Source organism: Asterias amurensis, chromosome 12, assembly GCF_032118995.1.
Source record: "Asterias amurensis chromosome 12, ASM3211899v1".
NCBI lineage: Eukaryota > Metazoa > Echinodermata > Asteroidea > Forcipulatida > Asteriidae > Asterias > Asterias amurensis.
This window is the reverse complement of record NC_092659.1, coordinates 19,045,206-19,059,008: the sequence shown is the minus strand read 5'-3', so window position 1 is coordinate 19,059,008 and position 13,803 is coordinate 19,045,206. Positions and strand designations below refer to the sequence as shown.

The 13,803-nt window shown below is 37.7% G+C and overlaps 2 protein-coding genes across 5 annotated transcripts in view; both read right to left on the bottom strand.

The window, feature by feature from the left end:
* LOC139945056 (propionyl-CoA carboxylase alpha chain, mitochondrial-like) overlaps nucleotides 1–8,525 on the bottom strand; it is a 33,193-nt gene extending 24,668 nt beyond the window's left edge. For both annotated transcript variants that reach the window (XM_071942312.1, XM_071942313.1), the window contains exons 1-11: nucleotides 8,372–8,525; nucleotides 7,713–7,799; nucleotides 6,927–7,043; nucleotides 6,270–6,383; nucleotides 5,482–5,704; nucleotides 4,928–5,006; nucleotides 4,033–4,135; nucleotides 3,486–3,580; nucleotides 2,151–2,233; nucleotides 1,452–1,519; nucleotides 252–395 (exon numbers count right to left, since the gene is read on the bottom strand). In XM_071942312.1, coding sequence (XP_071798413.1) covers nucleotides 252–395; nucleotides 1,452–1,519; nucleotides 2,151–2,233; nucleotides 3,486–3,580; nucleotides 4,033–4,135; nucleotides 4,928–5,006; nucleotides 5,482–5,704; nucleotides 6,270–6,383; nucleotides 6,927–7,043; nucleotides 7,713–7,799; nucleotides 8,372–8,470 — 1,212 coding nt within the window. In that variant the 5' untranslated portion in view covers nucleotides 8,471–8,525. The remainder of the gene's footprint in view (nucleotides 1–251; nucleotides 396–1,451; nucleotides 1,520–2,150; nucleotides 2,234–3,485; nucleotides 3,581–4,032; nucleotides 4,136–4,927; nucleotides 5,007–5,481; nucleotides 5,705–6,269; nucleotides 6,384–6,926; nucleotides 7,044–7,712; nucleotides 7,800–8,371) is intronic.
* A 586-nt stretch (nucleotides 8,526–9,111) lies between these two features.
* Nucleotides 9,112–13,803, bottom strand: part of LOC139945606 (ubiquitin carboxyl-terminal hydrolase 9X-like) — a 39,019-nt gene continuing 34,327 nt past the window's right edge. For all 3 annotated transcript variants that reach the window (XM_071943016.1, XM_071943017.1, XM_071943018.1), the window contains 2 exons: nucleotides 13,690–13,794; nucleotides 9,112–13,539 (listed from right to left, as the gene is read on the bottom strand). In XM_071943016.1, coding sequence (XP_071799117.1) covers nucleotides 13,309–13,539; nucleotides 13,690–13,794 — 336 coding nt within the window. In that variant the 3' untranslated portion in view covers nucleotides 9,112–13,308. The remainder of the gene's footprint in view (nucleotides 13,540–13,689; nucleotides 13,795–13,803) is intronic.

Genomic DNA, 13,803 nt, shown 5'->3' with positions numbered 1-13,803 from the left:
TGTATACTAACATCAAATAATTAGGATTTGAACTTCCTCTAGCTACCAGGCAATCTCGGTGGTCTAGTTGGTATGACTCTGCTCTAGAATTGCAAGGGTCATGGGTTCGAATCCCACCCGAGTAATATGCCTGTGATTTTTTTCCGCAGAGCTCAGGAAAGTACTGAGTATACAGTGCTAACACACATCAGTGTAAACGTTAAACCAAAATTAATATTAAATAAATGCTTTTTGTTTTGTTTGTTTCTTACCTCAGCGTAGACTCGACACTCTACCGCCCAGCCATTAATGGGAACATCAGCTTGAGTCAACTGTAGAGGGTAGCCTTTAGCAGCTCGGATCATCTCTTGTACTATATCCACACCTGTTGTGCATTCAGTGATTGGATGCTCCACCTGTTATAAAAATTGTCAGATAATTGAGTTTTACTTTTCATTACCGTATTGATTATTGATCAATATTCACAGATCAATTTTCAATTGATCAATCAAGAAGCTGATATCACAATAACGGCTTAAGTCTACTTGTGCTCCACAAACACAATTACACTTGTGCAACAATAATTGCTTAAAGGCACTATACACTAATATATTGTTACCGTATTGATTATTGATCAATCATCATTGATTGCTTTGCTGACTGACTTGTCAGATAATTGGAGGCTTTTGCATTAGGCGCTTTACAAATGTCTTATTATTATTATTATTATTATAATTGATTTTAATTCAGCCGATGATAAATTTTCAAGTAATTTTCAAGTAAACTTCCTACATCTGTTGTGCATTCAGTAAATGGGTGCTCCACCTGTTCAATAAATACACCAATATCTCATTACATTATTGACTATTGATCAATTGTCATAGATTGCTTTGCTGTCTGACTTGTCAGATATTTGATTTTAACTGAAGCAAATGATCAATTTTCAATTGGTCAACCAAGTAGCCGATATCACGAAACTGCGTAAGTCCACTTGCGCAACAAGTATTGCTTAAAGGCCCTGGACTATTTAGGTAATTGTCAAAGACCAGTATTGACACTTTGTGCATCCCAACATATGCATTAAATAACAAACCTGGGCTCAATAACAAATTTGGGCTCAATTGGTAATCAAAAATAATATATAAAAAACCCACCCTTGATGCACAAATGTGTGTGCTTTCAGATGTATAATAAAAGGGTTCTTGCCTGCAGTCTTTTAATATTTGAGTGAGAAATTACCTCTTTCTCAAAAACTGTTACTTCGGAGGGAGCCGTTTCTCACAATGTTTTATACTATCAACCGCTCTCCATTCCTCGTTACCACGTACGTTTTTATGCTAACAATTATTTTGAGTAATTACCAATAGTGTCCAGTGCTTTTAAGTTGCGCTCCACTTACACAAGAGATCTTGCACAATTGGACTTATACAAAGTTGTGTAAAGTTTTGTGAAAATGAAAATTAATCACTCACCTGTAACCTGGTGTTCATTTCAAGGAAATAAAAATTCCTCTGAGAGTCAACAAGAAATTCCACCGTTCCTGTCAAAAGAATTGTAACAATTGTAATAAATATTTAATTCCAATTAACACTGTAAGTGGCTGCACATTCACACATCTTTAATCAAATGTTATTATGTTATCATTCATAGTTGAACTACTGTTATAAAAGATCAATTTTAAAGTCTAACCACTGAACCATAGTGATTTGTCCTATCATACTTTTTAACATTTTGATTCTGTACTTTTGCCTTTTTTTTTATTCTAGTAACAATCATGAGGTACAAGCCTTGCTGTTTGTGAATTACCCCTAAAATTGAGCTCTGATTAAATAATCTCTGCAAAAAAAAGTGAATGGTTTGACTTTTCAACCCTAGCAGAGCCTTTCTCTTTAGCCTTCGAGAATGACTCTGCTAGGGTCCAAATGTAAACCTACTTGAGTTTCCTCGTAAATCGAACTAAACCAAACACTTTTTTTAATCAAAAAAATCAGTTGCAAAAATGTTTAATGGTCTTTTCGACCCTATTAGAGTCTTTCTTGAAGGCCATTTACAGTAGTTTGCATTTATACCATAGGTCTTTTTGGTTGGAAAGCAGTTTGCAACGGCTAGTTCTATTTTCTCACTTAAATAATCTCTGTTCTGAGTATGAACTATTTTTGAATATATCTTACCAGCGGTTACGTAGTTAACTGCTTTGGCTAATTGCACAGCCTGCTCTCCCATGCCTTTTCTTGTCTCAGCATCTAAGAAGGTGCTTTAGAAGCAAGAAGAAACAACATTCACAGACTTAATGTTAAAATGCATTTATACAAAATATTGCAAGAACTTCTTCGTACAAAGTGCCAAACTTAAAGGAACATTACAGAGTTGGTTAGAAACAAAAATCGTGAAGACCACAGATTTACAGAAAACTTACACGGTCTAATGATGATAATAGTAGAAAACATCCCTTGAAATATTTCTGTTTGAAATGTCATTTATTATTTGATGAGAAATAAATAAATAAATTTCGCGTTTGGAGTTTATCGCTCAGTGAGCGTTTTATTAATTTTTGTTTTGGCATCAATGCAATGCAAAATTTGTAATCGGTTTTCCACTATTCTCTCGTGACCCAGATGGTCGTTCAATCTCAAACCTCTACCGGTTTGTCAGCTTATGTATATGATGGATTACATAAAGCGCTTACACTGACAGCAACTGTTTTGTTAGCAAAAACCAATTCTGTAATGTTGTTTTAATCTTTCAGTATAAAATAAAAAAATCTTTCAAATCCAAAACTATATTCATCTGCTTTAGCAGTGAAAAGGTCTTGGGTTTGAATCCCACCCGAGTGATTTGCCTGTGGATTTCTTCTCAGAAATCGGGAAAGTACTAAAAATACAGTGCTTAATTAACATCGGTGTAAGGGTAAAACAATTTATATATTTATTAGCCAATTTGTTCCAACTGGATCAGAGTTGGGGTTTTTGGGGTCCATTCATTCCACTTTTATAAACAGCTGAATTATATGTAACCTGTGAAATTGAAAGAGTCGGTAGCATTTGTAAGAAACACAGCACAACACATGTAACCAGTTTTGTATAAAAAGTATTACTTTTATTTAAATATTTTAATATTTATTGGCAGATTGAACACTTTGGTAACAGGAAAATGATGTTTTCCCCACATTGTCATTCTATTATCATTCAATTTGTAATAATGTCAATTGCCTATTAATTTTTGCCTCTATGAAATTAGGCCTGCACCGAGGCAATGACCAGGGAAACATGAGGCAACTGCCTTTGCTGCCTCTGTGAAACATCAAGCCTGCAGGGGGCACCAAGGCAATTGCCTCTTTCGACTCAAAGAAGAATCATTCCTTAGGGAGATAGTTCCTTGTAATTTTTATAATTTATAAAAACACAAGGAATGTAAATACCATTTTGGTCTCTTGATTGTTAGCAGGCTCATATGTATATTACTGGAATAAAATCACAGAAACAACGCAGAGTTGTTTAACAACTTACCTTGGCGCTTCTTCTACTACTTTCTGATTCCTTCTTTGAATAGAACATTCTCTCTCATTTAGGTAAATTGTGTTTCCATGGCTATCGGCTAAAACCTGCAAATAAAAGTCAGATTAAGTTAAGACTTTAGTTCAAAAGTTGGGAAATTAGGAACACTAAGAGATGAAAGAGAAAAAAAAAGAGAAAAAGGAGTTCAGTCAAGTTGCTTATTGAAAATACATGACACATTTTCTTGAAAAGCCCTTTTGATGTTTCTTTTTATCAGGAAGGAAGTTTCCAATAAAAAATATGATAATTTTTTTAATTTAATTTACCCCACAAAATATTTTTTTAAATTGACCCCCTGTTGGTATGTTTAGGCCAGTTTCTCCATACTGATATTTCCGACAAACGACTCATCTAGCTTGATCACATCACAAATAAAGAAACTTGTGTTGAATTCTCTAGCCTTTGCCAAACCATTGGGAACAAAGTATGACAAATTTTGTAGGATCCATGAACAGTTTTGGGAATCAGAAATCGAAGGATTTATATTGAGTTTACTCACTTGGATTTCAATGTGTCTGGGATTATCAATAAATCTTTCGATCAATAACCGATCATCTCCAAAACTAGAAGCGGCTTCCTGTGAGGAAAGACGAAACCCTTCCCTGAAATGAAAACAAAGAAAAGTAATAATTTAGGGGTCAGAAGTCGCCGTATGACAACATGCAAGTATCATCGGATAAATACACAAAATTTAAATAATTACGCCTTTGAGAAAGACTCTGGTAGGATCCAAACATCATTGGTAAGGGAGCGTCTCAAAAGTCGGGCACGTTCCAAGCGCAAAAGAACGTTCCTGCGGGCATATGCCCGCAGGATCGCAACATCATGACATTAGGAACGTTCTAACATGAGATTGGACGCGGTCACGCATTTGGAACGATCCAAAAGATCGCTCTGGCGGTCCAAAGGACCGGTCCAAGTAAAGCGGCGGGGATACTCTTGCGATCCAAAAAGAACGTTCCTACCGTTCCGACTTTTGACACGCTCCCTAATTGTCAAAGACCAGTATTCTCACTTGGTGTATCTCTACATGTGCATAGAATAACAAACATGTGAAAGTTTGGGCTCAATTGGTCATCAAAGTTTCAAGAGAATAAGGAAAGAAATGCATAATAAAAGACTTCAGCTGAAGTCTTTTAATATTCTAATGAAAAATTACCTCTTTCTTAAAAACTATGTTACTTCAGAGGGAGCCGTTTCTCACAACGTTTTGTACTATCAACAGCTCTCCATTGATTGTTACCAATTAGTTTTTTGCTAACAATTAATTTGAGTAATTACCAATAGTGTCCAGTGTCTTAAGATTGAGATGTGATGTATTCACGTATAGCTTACAGCCCATATACCTCTCCCTAATCTAGTACTCAAACTTTACCTGACTCAAGATGTCTTACCTAGCTTCATTGTCATTCCAGGCTATCCTCATACCTTTACCTCCACCCCCAGCTGATGCTTTCAACATCACTGGATAACCTGTAATCCAGACATAGATATCATACAAAACGATCAAGAAATTGTGCAAACCTCAAAATAAACGTCAGTATTCTAACAAATTTTCTGTTAAACAATAACCCCCACAAAGGGTTTTGACAAGGTATGTTTTCCTTTGTCCTTCTTTGTAGGGTTGAAACGAAGGATATTATGGTAGGTGCTTGCCTGTGCATTCTACACACTGGAAAGTTAAGGTGAATATTTTATTGCCATCAGGCGACAGCAATAAAATTGATGAAAACCAAAGTTGTTGCAGGCTTTGAGAAACATCTGCCTTAAGTCTGTCAAACAAATTGAGGAAAAACCCATTATCCGTCAAGAGTGGTTACAAAATCCTTCCATAACTGGTCCCAACCACATGGGCTGGTAATTATAGGGGAAATGGAGCCTTTTAATTCAACACTTTATTAAACTTATTCATGGTGTGCTGGGAATCTTTAAAAAAAGCCAAACTTACCGATTTCATTGGCTTTGATAACAGCTTCTTCTTCATCTTTGATAACGCCATCAAACCCTGGGATCGTGTGAACTCCAGCATTCTTAGCCAAGATCTTACTCTCAATCTTATCCCCCATGGCTTGGATTGCCTGCGTACCGGGACCAATGAAGACAACGCCCTCGCTTGTCAATCTCTTGGCAAAGTCTTTATTCTCTGAGAGGAAACCGTAGCCTGGATGAACCTGATGGAGAAATCAAAGTACAAATAATCAACTCATGAAAATTTTTTTTTTTTAGCTAAATCTTTATTTATATGAGCACATTTGCAATGGAATTAGGGGCACTTTAGGAAGAGCACACAATATTGCAGTAACCCACGCCACACTTTCCTGTCATTGTATTTTATATGTATAGTGACCAGTGCCGCAGATTACCACGGTAGATATTGACCAAGGTTGAGAACCTCATCTCTTTCAATCGTGGCCCAAGTTCCATTGAAGTTGAGCAGAGCTGGTGGCTTCTCTAGTGTACTACTCTTGTTGAAGCACTTTGGGCAATGGCTCTACTTTACATCAGCATGTGTAAGCCTCAAAATACCACCGCTGTGGCATGACGAGGTATAACGAGGTATGGGTTGGTTGTCTCAAGAAACACAGTACTAGTAGGAGGGTTAAATACAAAGACTGACAGCATGTATGTTGGTTGCTTCAAGAAACGAAACACAATGGGGTATGAGTGGGTTGCCTCAAGGAACACAGTAATAGTAGGAGGGTTCACTACAAAGACTGACTGCTTGCCGGTACTTACGGCCTGTGCTCCAGTGATCTTAATGACTTCCATGATGCGATCCACATTAAGGTAACTTTCTCTTGACGCTGCTGGACCAACACACATTGCCTCATCTGCCATCTGTACATGAAGCTATCAAAACAAAAAATACACAAAATATAAAATATACAAAGCATGTGTAAAAAGTACAAAACTAGAAATGCAGCAAGGAGAGACTCTTCATTGTGTAGCAGGCTCCACTTATTAGTCTAGAGATGAAACCCCTAATAAGCTCTAATGGCCATGTCACTCAAGGCAACCAGGCAGGCAACCATATCTAGGCTACCCAATGCCAGCAACCCGACGCTCACATCATATAAATAGTAGAAGCTTCATAACCCACAGAGCCCGCGGGTATCCACAAAAACTCATTCTTTCCAAAGACCATAGTAGAGTGGAATGCCCTTGACGACTCATTAGTGAATGCACCGAGCTTGAACAACTTCAAACAACTGCTCCAATAAAATCCCATACCCCCGCACAGCCCTGGCACCATACTCTCATCGAGTCTAGCCAGTACAAGAGTGAAAGTGAAAGAACCAGTTTTCTCCGAGAAGAGAATCTTCAGAATCTTCAGAAACATGAAAACGTCTTAAAAGGCTTTTTAAACATACATTTAACAGAATGGTAACTTACTGCACTAGCATCTGCTTCGCTGTATATAGCGACTGTCTTGATCCCCATTGCTTTACATGTTTGCATCACACGGCATGCAATCTCACCACGGTTAGCGATCAGGATCTTATCAAAAGTCTGTACAAACAAAGATTATCACAATATGCATAAAGTCAATACAAAATCTCTTAAGTCACTATTATTGGGTGTAAACAAACCACCTTTTATTTATTTAATTTTGGGTTGAACTTAGAAAAAATGACTGGAGCAGGATTTGAACCAACGACCTATGGATTATCGTGCTGGCGCTTAAACCGACTAAGTTGTATAGCCCTATGTTGGTGGTCTCCCTGATTTGTCAATATCAAAAGAGGCTGGATGGGCAATAGATGAACACAGGGGACTTGACCAAAATTGGATCATCATGGTAAAAGTGCAGACTGTTTTGTTCTGCTTCATTTCTTCAAGTGAGTGGTTGGGGGGGGTGGGCTGGGGCTGAGAGTCACTGATTCAGGGTATAATGCTTTACTGCCTCTGCTTCTGTGCTTATGATTACAATTTGTCGCTTACTGTGCAAGCGCCAATTTTCTGCGCTAGCTGTGTAAGCAAAGAATGCCTAGTAACGATGAGTATGTATGCACACAAGCAAAACCATCCCAGCTAACCTGTCAAATACGCTTGATTAAGTGCGGCATTGCCAGCTTCTTTAAGCGCTGATTCTTTGCTTATGGTAAGCAGAGCTACCCTGGTGATGGATGAAATGTGGAAGGGGAGGGGCCTTGGGGTGGGGTGAGGGAGGAACCTTACCTTCTCATCCGGGTTGAGTTTTGTTGTTGTGTAGATGGAGTGATTTCGGCATAGTGACGAGGCACATGGCGAGTGTCTGTATAGAAGCTACATAAATAGGGATAGAGGTTATTAGAGGTCAGAGGTCAAGGTATGGACTGCTTACAAATTATTATTAGAGCAACGTTCTCCAACATGTAAAAAAAAAGGCTTGGTGCACCACCACCATTGCACCCAATAAACGAGTGATAAACAAACTCGGCCTGCTTGGGTGATTTTTACAATCTCCCTCCACAACAAAGACAAAGTCGTGCCCCCCCCCCCCCAAGCAATCTCGTGGATAACTTTCCGTATGGCGCCACCACTTTTTCACTTATGTTCACAAAAAGGGATATCTCATTATTGAGGTAAATTAAATACTATGTTATTTCATATCGAATCCGAATGAAAAAGTGGTGGCGCCATACAGAAACTTTTCCTTATAAACACCCACAGCTACTTGTTTGGGGCGACTTGGTTGTGTGCGAGGTGCGAGCTTGTTTGGGGGGCGAGCCGAGAAGACCGGCTTCTGGATCATGTGGATGGACAGCCGTATGTGCGCGAGAGAGTGTGAAAACTCAAACTAGTGTGTCAAGTCATTAGTTATTTTTTAATTCGATTAAGTTAACTTAATTCCCTACCTTTCTACTTGTTTGCAGCTTGCTCTGGGGGTAAGCAGTGCCTCGTACATAATATTGCCAAATTCTACCAGACGTTCGCTGTCCAGCAGTAGTCGCCATCGTAAATCACTTTCCCTGCACAACAAACGCGCGTTCCACACGTCCACCACCAGCAACCTCGATTTTACAAATCACATCGGATAAGAGGAGTGGGGGCTAAAGGTCAAATTATTATTGACCGTCATAAGCCGTCAAGTCATAGCCCTTGACTCTCTCTGGCGGTTTTGTTGGTATGGGCAATGTTAAAGGCAAAGTATACCCTTGGGTTTTTGGACAGTTTTTTGATTTGGTTAATCCTATATAATTTTGGTTGTATACAAACAAAAATTAACCTGTGAAAATTTTATATGGTTGGTTTTTGAGATATTGCTGAAAATCCGGAGCGAGTTTGTCCACGCAGGAAAATATCCCTCATATTATAGGAATACGTAGTCCAAACAAACATTACTGCGGTAATGCTTCTCAGATTCAAATTCTTGGGCATTAACACTGCATATCTGAAAGCTGCTGGTTCGAACTTAAAGTTGTTTTTGCCAATAATTTTAAGAGCGATTCTTCCCTTTAAGATCCAAGTTTTTGCTGGGAGAAAAATCTTTTTTTTTTGCAACAAAACATTACCATACAAACAATAAAACAAATAGACAAACAGACGCAAACATCAACAGAACACACAAATCAACGACTCAAAGAAAATTCAAAACTTGTCAGAAACAACGGAACATGTCATCGCGTGCCCCATAGCGGTTTAATCTTCCATTGTACATACAACATTAGGGATAGGATGGAAAGTTCCATTATTTGTTTTTTTCCATCAATTATCACACATACAGTTAACATTATTCAACTGAAAATGAAGTTATTTTGTCGTTGTTAATCCCCGTGCGAATAATTATGATCAATACAATACAATAAACCCTAAAAAACACTAGCTTTCAATAATGTCATCTTTACACTATAAACCATCAGCAAATGGTTTTCCATAACTTTTTTTGTTGATAATAGAAATCACTGGATTTTATAATTTGCACTTTTATAAACTGTTTTTTATAAATTATAAAGCCTTCTGGCTAGATCTACTTTAACCTACGAAAGCTCTGAGAAACTTTTGTTAACGGCTATGAATTAAATCATGTTTTGTTTTGACTACACTGTTCTAATAACATGTGTACGTCAGTTGCTAAATAGCTATACATTTTCTTGTCTTATTTTGTGTTTATTTTCTTAAACATATTTACAAACCCAAATCATATAAGGGCAATTTGTTATTAATGTTAACAAACTTTGTTCAGCACAAAGTTTTGATCCAATTTTATTGAAATAAACGCATAGAAAAGCTTGCTGCAAACCTTTCAAAGTTTAGGCTTCTGCGGCATTCAGAGATTTATCCAAAATACCAAATTATTCAAAGAACATTGACAATGCTTTCAAACTCAACCACCCTGCATAGATTATAACAAAATAAGTTTTTTTAATCATATTTTGTAACTTGTTTATCTTTTTCCAAGTTATCTCTGGTATATTTATTTATATAATGAATTCCATAATAACATCTAGAAACAAACAAAGGTTTCCTTCTGTTTTTCTGGGACTGGAGAATTTTTTTCCCAAACCTGGCATCACAAAGTACATCTACTGTCCGATAAATACAAAAGTCACAGAAGACACGCCCTTCCTTGAAACTTTAAGAAAATAAAGATTTGAATTTTTTCTTGGAGGGTGAGGGTTTAAGGACTGTCGTAATCACTCATAAACAATCTACACTCATATTACAACAAAAGAAAGATGACTTTTAAGAACAAAACCAAACAGTGATAATTAAGTCACAAGATAGATTACAAACGCAAAGTGAAACAAGGAATTAAAAAAATGAGTACTAAACTCATACAGGCGTACAAAGTAGTTTTCTTGATGCTAAATTTCATAAAATAGGATTTGAATAAGACAGTTTCGTTTCTATTAGTAAAAATGACTTGCAAAATGTCCAGAAACTTCAACAGTTTAAAGATGGGTGAATACTATTGCTTAACAAAATGTTAACTAAGCATAAATTAGAAGAGAACCAGTCACAAAGAGAATACTATATTATAGCATTTTGGTTGGTAACCAGGTTTTGCTTACCAACAATTACTAAGCTTAACAATAGCTGCAAAAGGAGGACCAAACAAAAGCAAATCTTCCGATTGAAACATCCTCGATACTGAAGGCAAAGTTCCTAACCAACTTTGCTTTTGCGTGCATCCAAACCCATTTACAACACCAACACAAAATTTTCGGAGGCATTGACAAAACAATTACTGTATGTAAATCCCAACATAAGGCAAATTTATACATACTAAACTTTAAAATTATATTTTAATTTCCATAAATAGGTGCGAATAGTCTACAAAATATGCAACCCCCACCCCTTTCCAAAACCAACATTAGCAGGAAAGTGGTTTTTATCCTTTTGACAATACCATGGTCACCAAATTTGAAGATATTTTCACAGGTTTGTTCTAAGTGTACGTAGATAAGACTGAATGTCCATGTGTCATATATCACACAGAATCACATAATCCTTAATCAGTCGTAGCCATTAAACATGACAACAAAATAAACAAATTCTTGCAAATACAGGCCTGGAATTATCTTTGTACGGTTAAGTAATTTTCATTTTGTATAAGGAACTTTTATTAAAAAATCTTGAAGTCTCTGGAAAAACTTGACATCCAAGACCGGGGCCCTATGTTATAGAGTTGCTTCAGCACAAAAAAATGCTAAGCACAACAAGTTAAGCTTACCAGAATAAGGTTACCAGCAAAACTACCATGTCAGATGTACAATTTGTCACTGGTACTCTTCTTATTTCTGCTTAGCAATGAGTTGTAAAGCAATATTTTCTGTGCCATGGGGAGACTGACGACTTTTGCTTCTGTGTAATTCCAGGTCTGCAAAAACTTTTCAACAGCTCAACAAGATTTGAGCTAAGCGAAGCAGCCGCTACAGACATTTTTCTCAACAACAAAAAACTTTGCGTTTGTAGTGAAGTAACGTCCATTATATTTTCACATTAACCAACCGGATACTCCGCCATGCAAAAGCCAAACTCTTTCAAGGTTTATAATAGCATGCAGATTACAGGCTTTTTATTTGACATGAATTTCTGTACAAACATTTCAACAGCCATGATGCAGCATCATGAAACAGCTCGATGGGTTTTTCTTCTCTGCCCCTGACGCTCAAAAACATTGCACAACTCCAAAAATTCCTCACATTTTGATGTGAAAGGAATCGCTCAAATAGGCGTGGTGCGGAAAAAAGTGCACTTGTTTATTTTTGTCAGAGATTTGACATCTGCGTATTATATATACATATATTTTGTGTGTGTAGTGCATACAACTATATTTCTAACACATCATGTTGCGATCTTTGTAGGCAATATATTAGTCAATACTTTTAATAATTATCTCGGCCAACTTTACTTTGGTTAACTCTTACTATATGAATAATGTCGTCTTGTATGCAATGTTAGCAGTTTATTCTAACAGCATATAGATTAACTTGAAGAGTTTTTCATATAGTCTGCGTAAACTAAATTATGGTGAATATTATATGGTTTTACCCATACACCAATGCGTGTAAAGCACTGTGTACTCGGTACTTTCCAGAAATCAATCCACATCCATGTTCCTAGGATTCGAACACATGATCCTTTGCTAGAAGTAGAGCAGATGACTTACCAATAGACTACGAAAATGCCCAGTAGCTAGAGACAGTTCGAACCCTATATGTTAGGAGCGCACAAAGCAACAATTTCTCACAGGAATTGAGAAAAGTACTGGGTATGCAGTGCTTAAAACACATCGGTGTATAGGGTAAAAGCAAATGATATTTGCTATCCCGGACGCAAATTTAACATCTATTTAATTATTGTGATTGACACTGCATCTAAGGCCAACCTCTTCACTCCACATTTTCCCCAATGTTTTTACGACACTTAAGACAATTTCAGACAGAAACAAAACATACCAGACACAAGGCCGCAACAACAAACATTGGTTTTTACCAAGACCCACATAAAAACCTCACAGTTGACGCTTCAGCAGAATTATTTATCACAAAAAGCTGACGATCACTTGAGTGAGCTTTGTGCACAGGGCTCAATTTCATAAAGCATGTAAGCATAAAAACTTTCTAAGCACAGAAATAGATGGCTTAGCAGAAATAGAATACCAGCCAAATACAATGCGATGTACAGTACGAGTTATCCACTCAATTCTTGCTTAGCATCTGCTTAACAGCTTCATGAAGTAAGGCCCTGATCAAACTAAGTAGATTGTAGAACCCCTTGTGAAAAATGCCACCAAATAGCACTGTATCATTTTAGGGGATTACAAATGACACTTGTCGGCAAGTACGTCAAATCATAGTTGCAGACTTCAAATTGTACCACACTTTGTTTTGACACAAGCCCTTCACATGGTGGACAGGGTAGCGGCCTAAGGGCCATGTCACACGAGGCAATTTACAGGCAACCAGTTACAGGCAATCTCCAAGAAAAAAAAACCCAATCACATGCTAATTTCCACTTAATTGTCTTGACGACAGTAACATAGTATCAGAAAAATGTCTGCTGTACCAAAGTGTTCCTTTCACATGCGACGCAGTTGGTTGCCTCCAAGTTGGCTGTAAAAAATAGCCTCCTGTGACAAGGCCAAAGATTAAAAGCAAAGTCGAGTGGCAACCATAATGTCAACCACTAGTCAATATTCCATGGTTACCTAAGCATGCAATACATCCTGGGTACCAGACAATATTGCCCAATGGACAACTTTAGTCCCTCCCTCAAACTTGACCTTAGCTGTGATGTACTTATACAAGAGATCTATGTTTACTTAACAAACATCTTGGGCAATTTGTTATTGCGCTTCTTTATCCTTGTTGCTAGGATACGCCTCTCCTTCCTCTGTTGTTGTGGTCTGTTCGGGCGTCTCCTCTCCTGGCTGCCCCCGATGAGCTGGGGGGTTGGGCGGGCCATGAAGGGTGTTGTTGATAGCATTTGGGTGTCTGTGGATATTAGCTTGGTGGTTGTTTGGGGGGAAATTCTGAGGCTGCTGGTTGTTTGGCACTTGTGGCTGTAGCTGACTGTTCTGTGAGACACAAGAAACAGAACGAGAATTAGGATTTATTCTTTAAAGTGAGGAAATCTAAAGAATCCAACTGTGGACATGAAGAGAAGCACAAGCAGCTCCATGAAACTGACACCTACATGTACTGTGCAATGTCTGTGTGAAGCTCACCTGTGCTGTTACATTCTGTTGGTTGTTGGGTGCTTGCTGGGGTTTATTTTGAACGTTAGTAGTTGCGGGCGTTTCTTCCTGTGGTGATGTTTCTTCATCTTGCGCCTAAAGTGT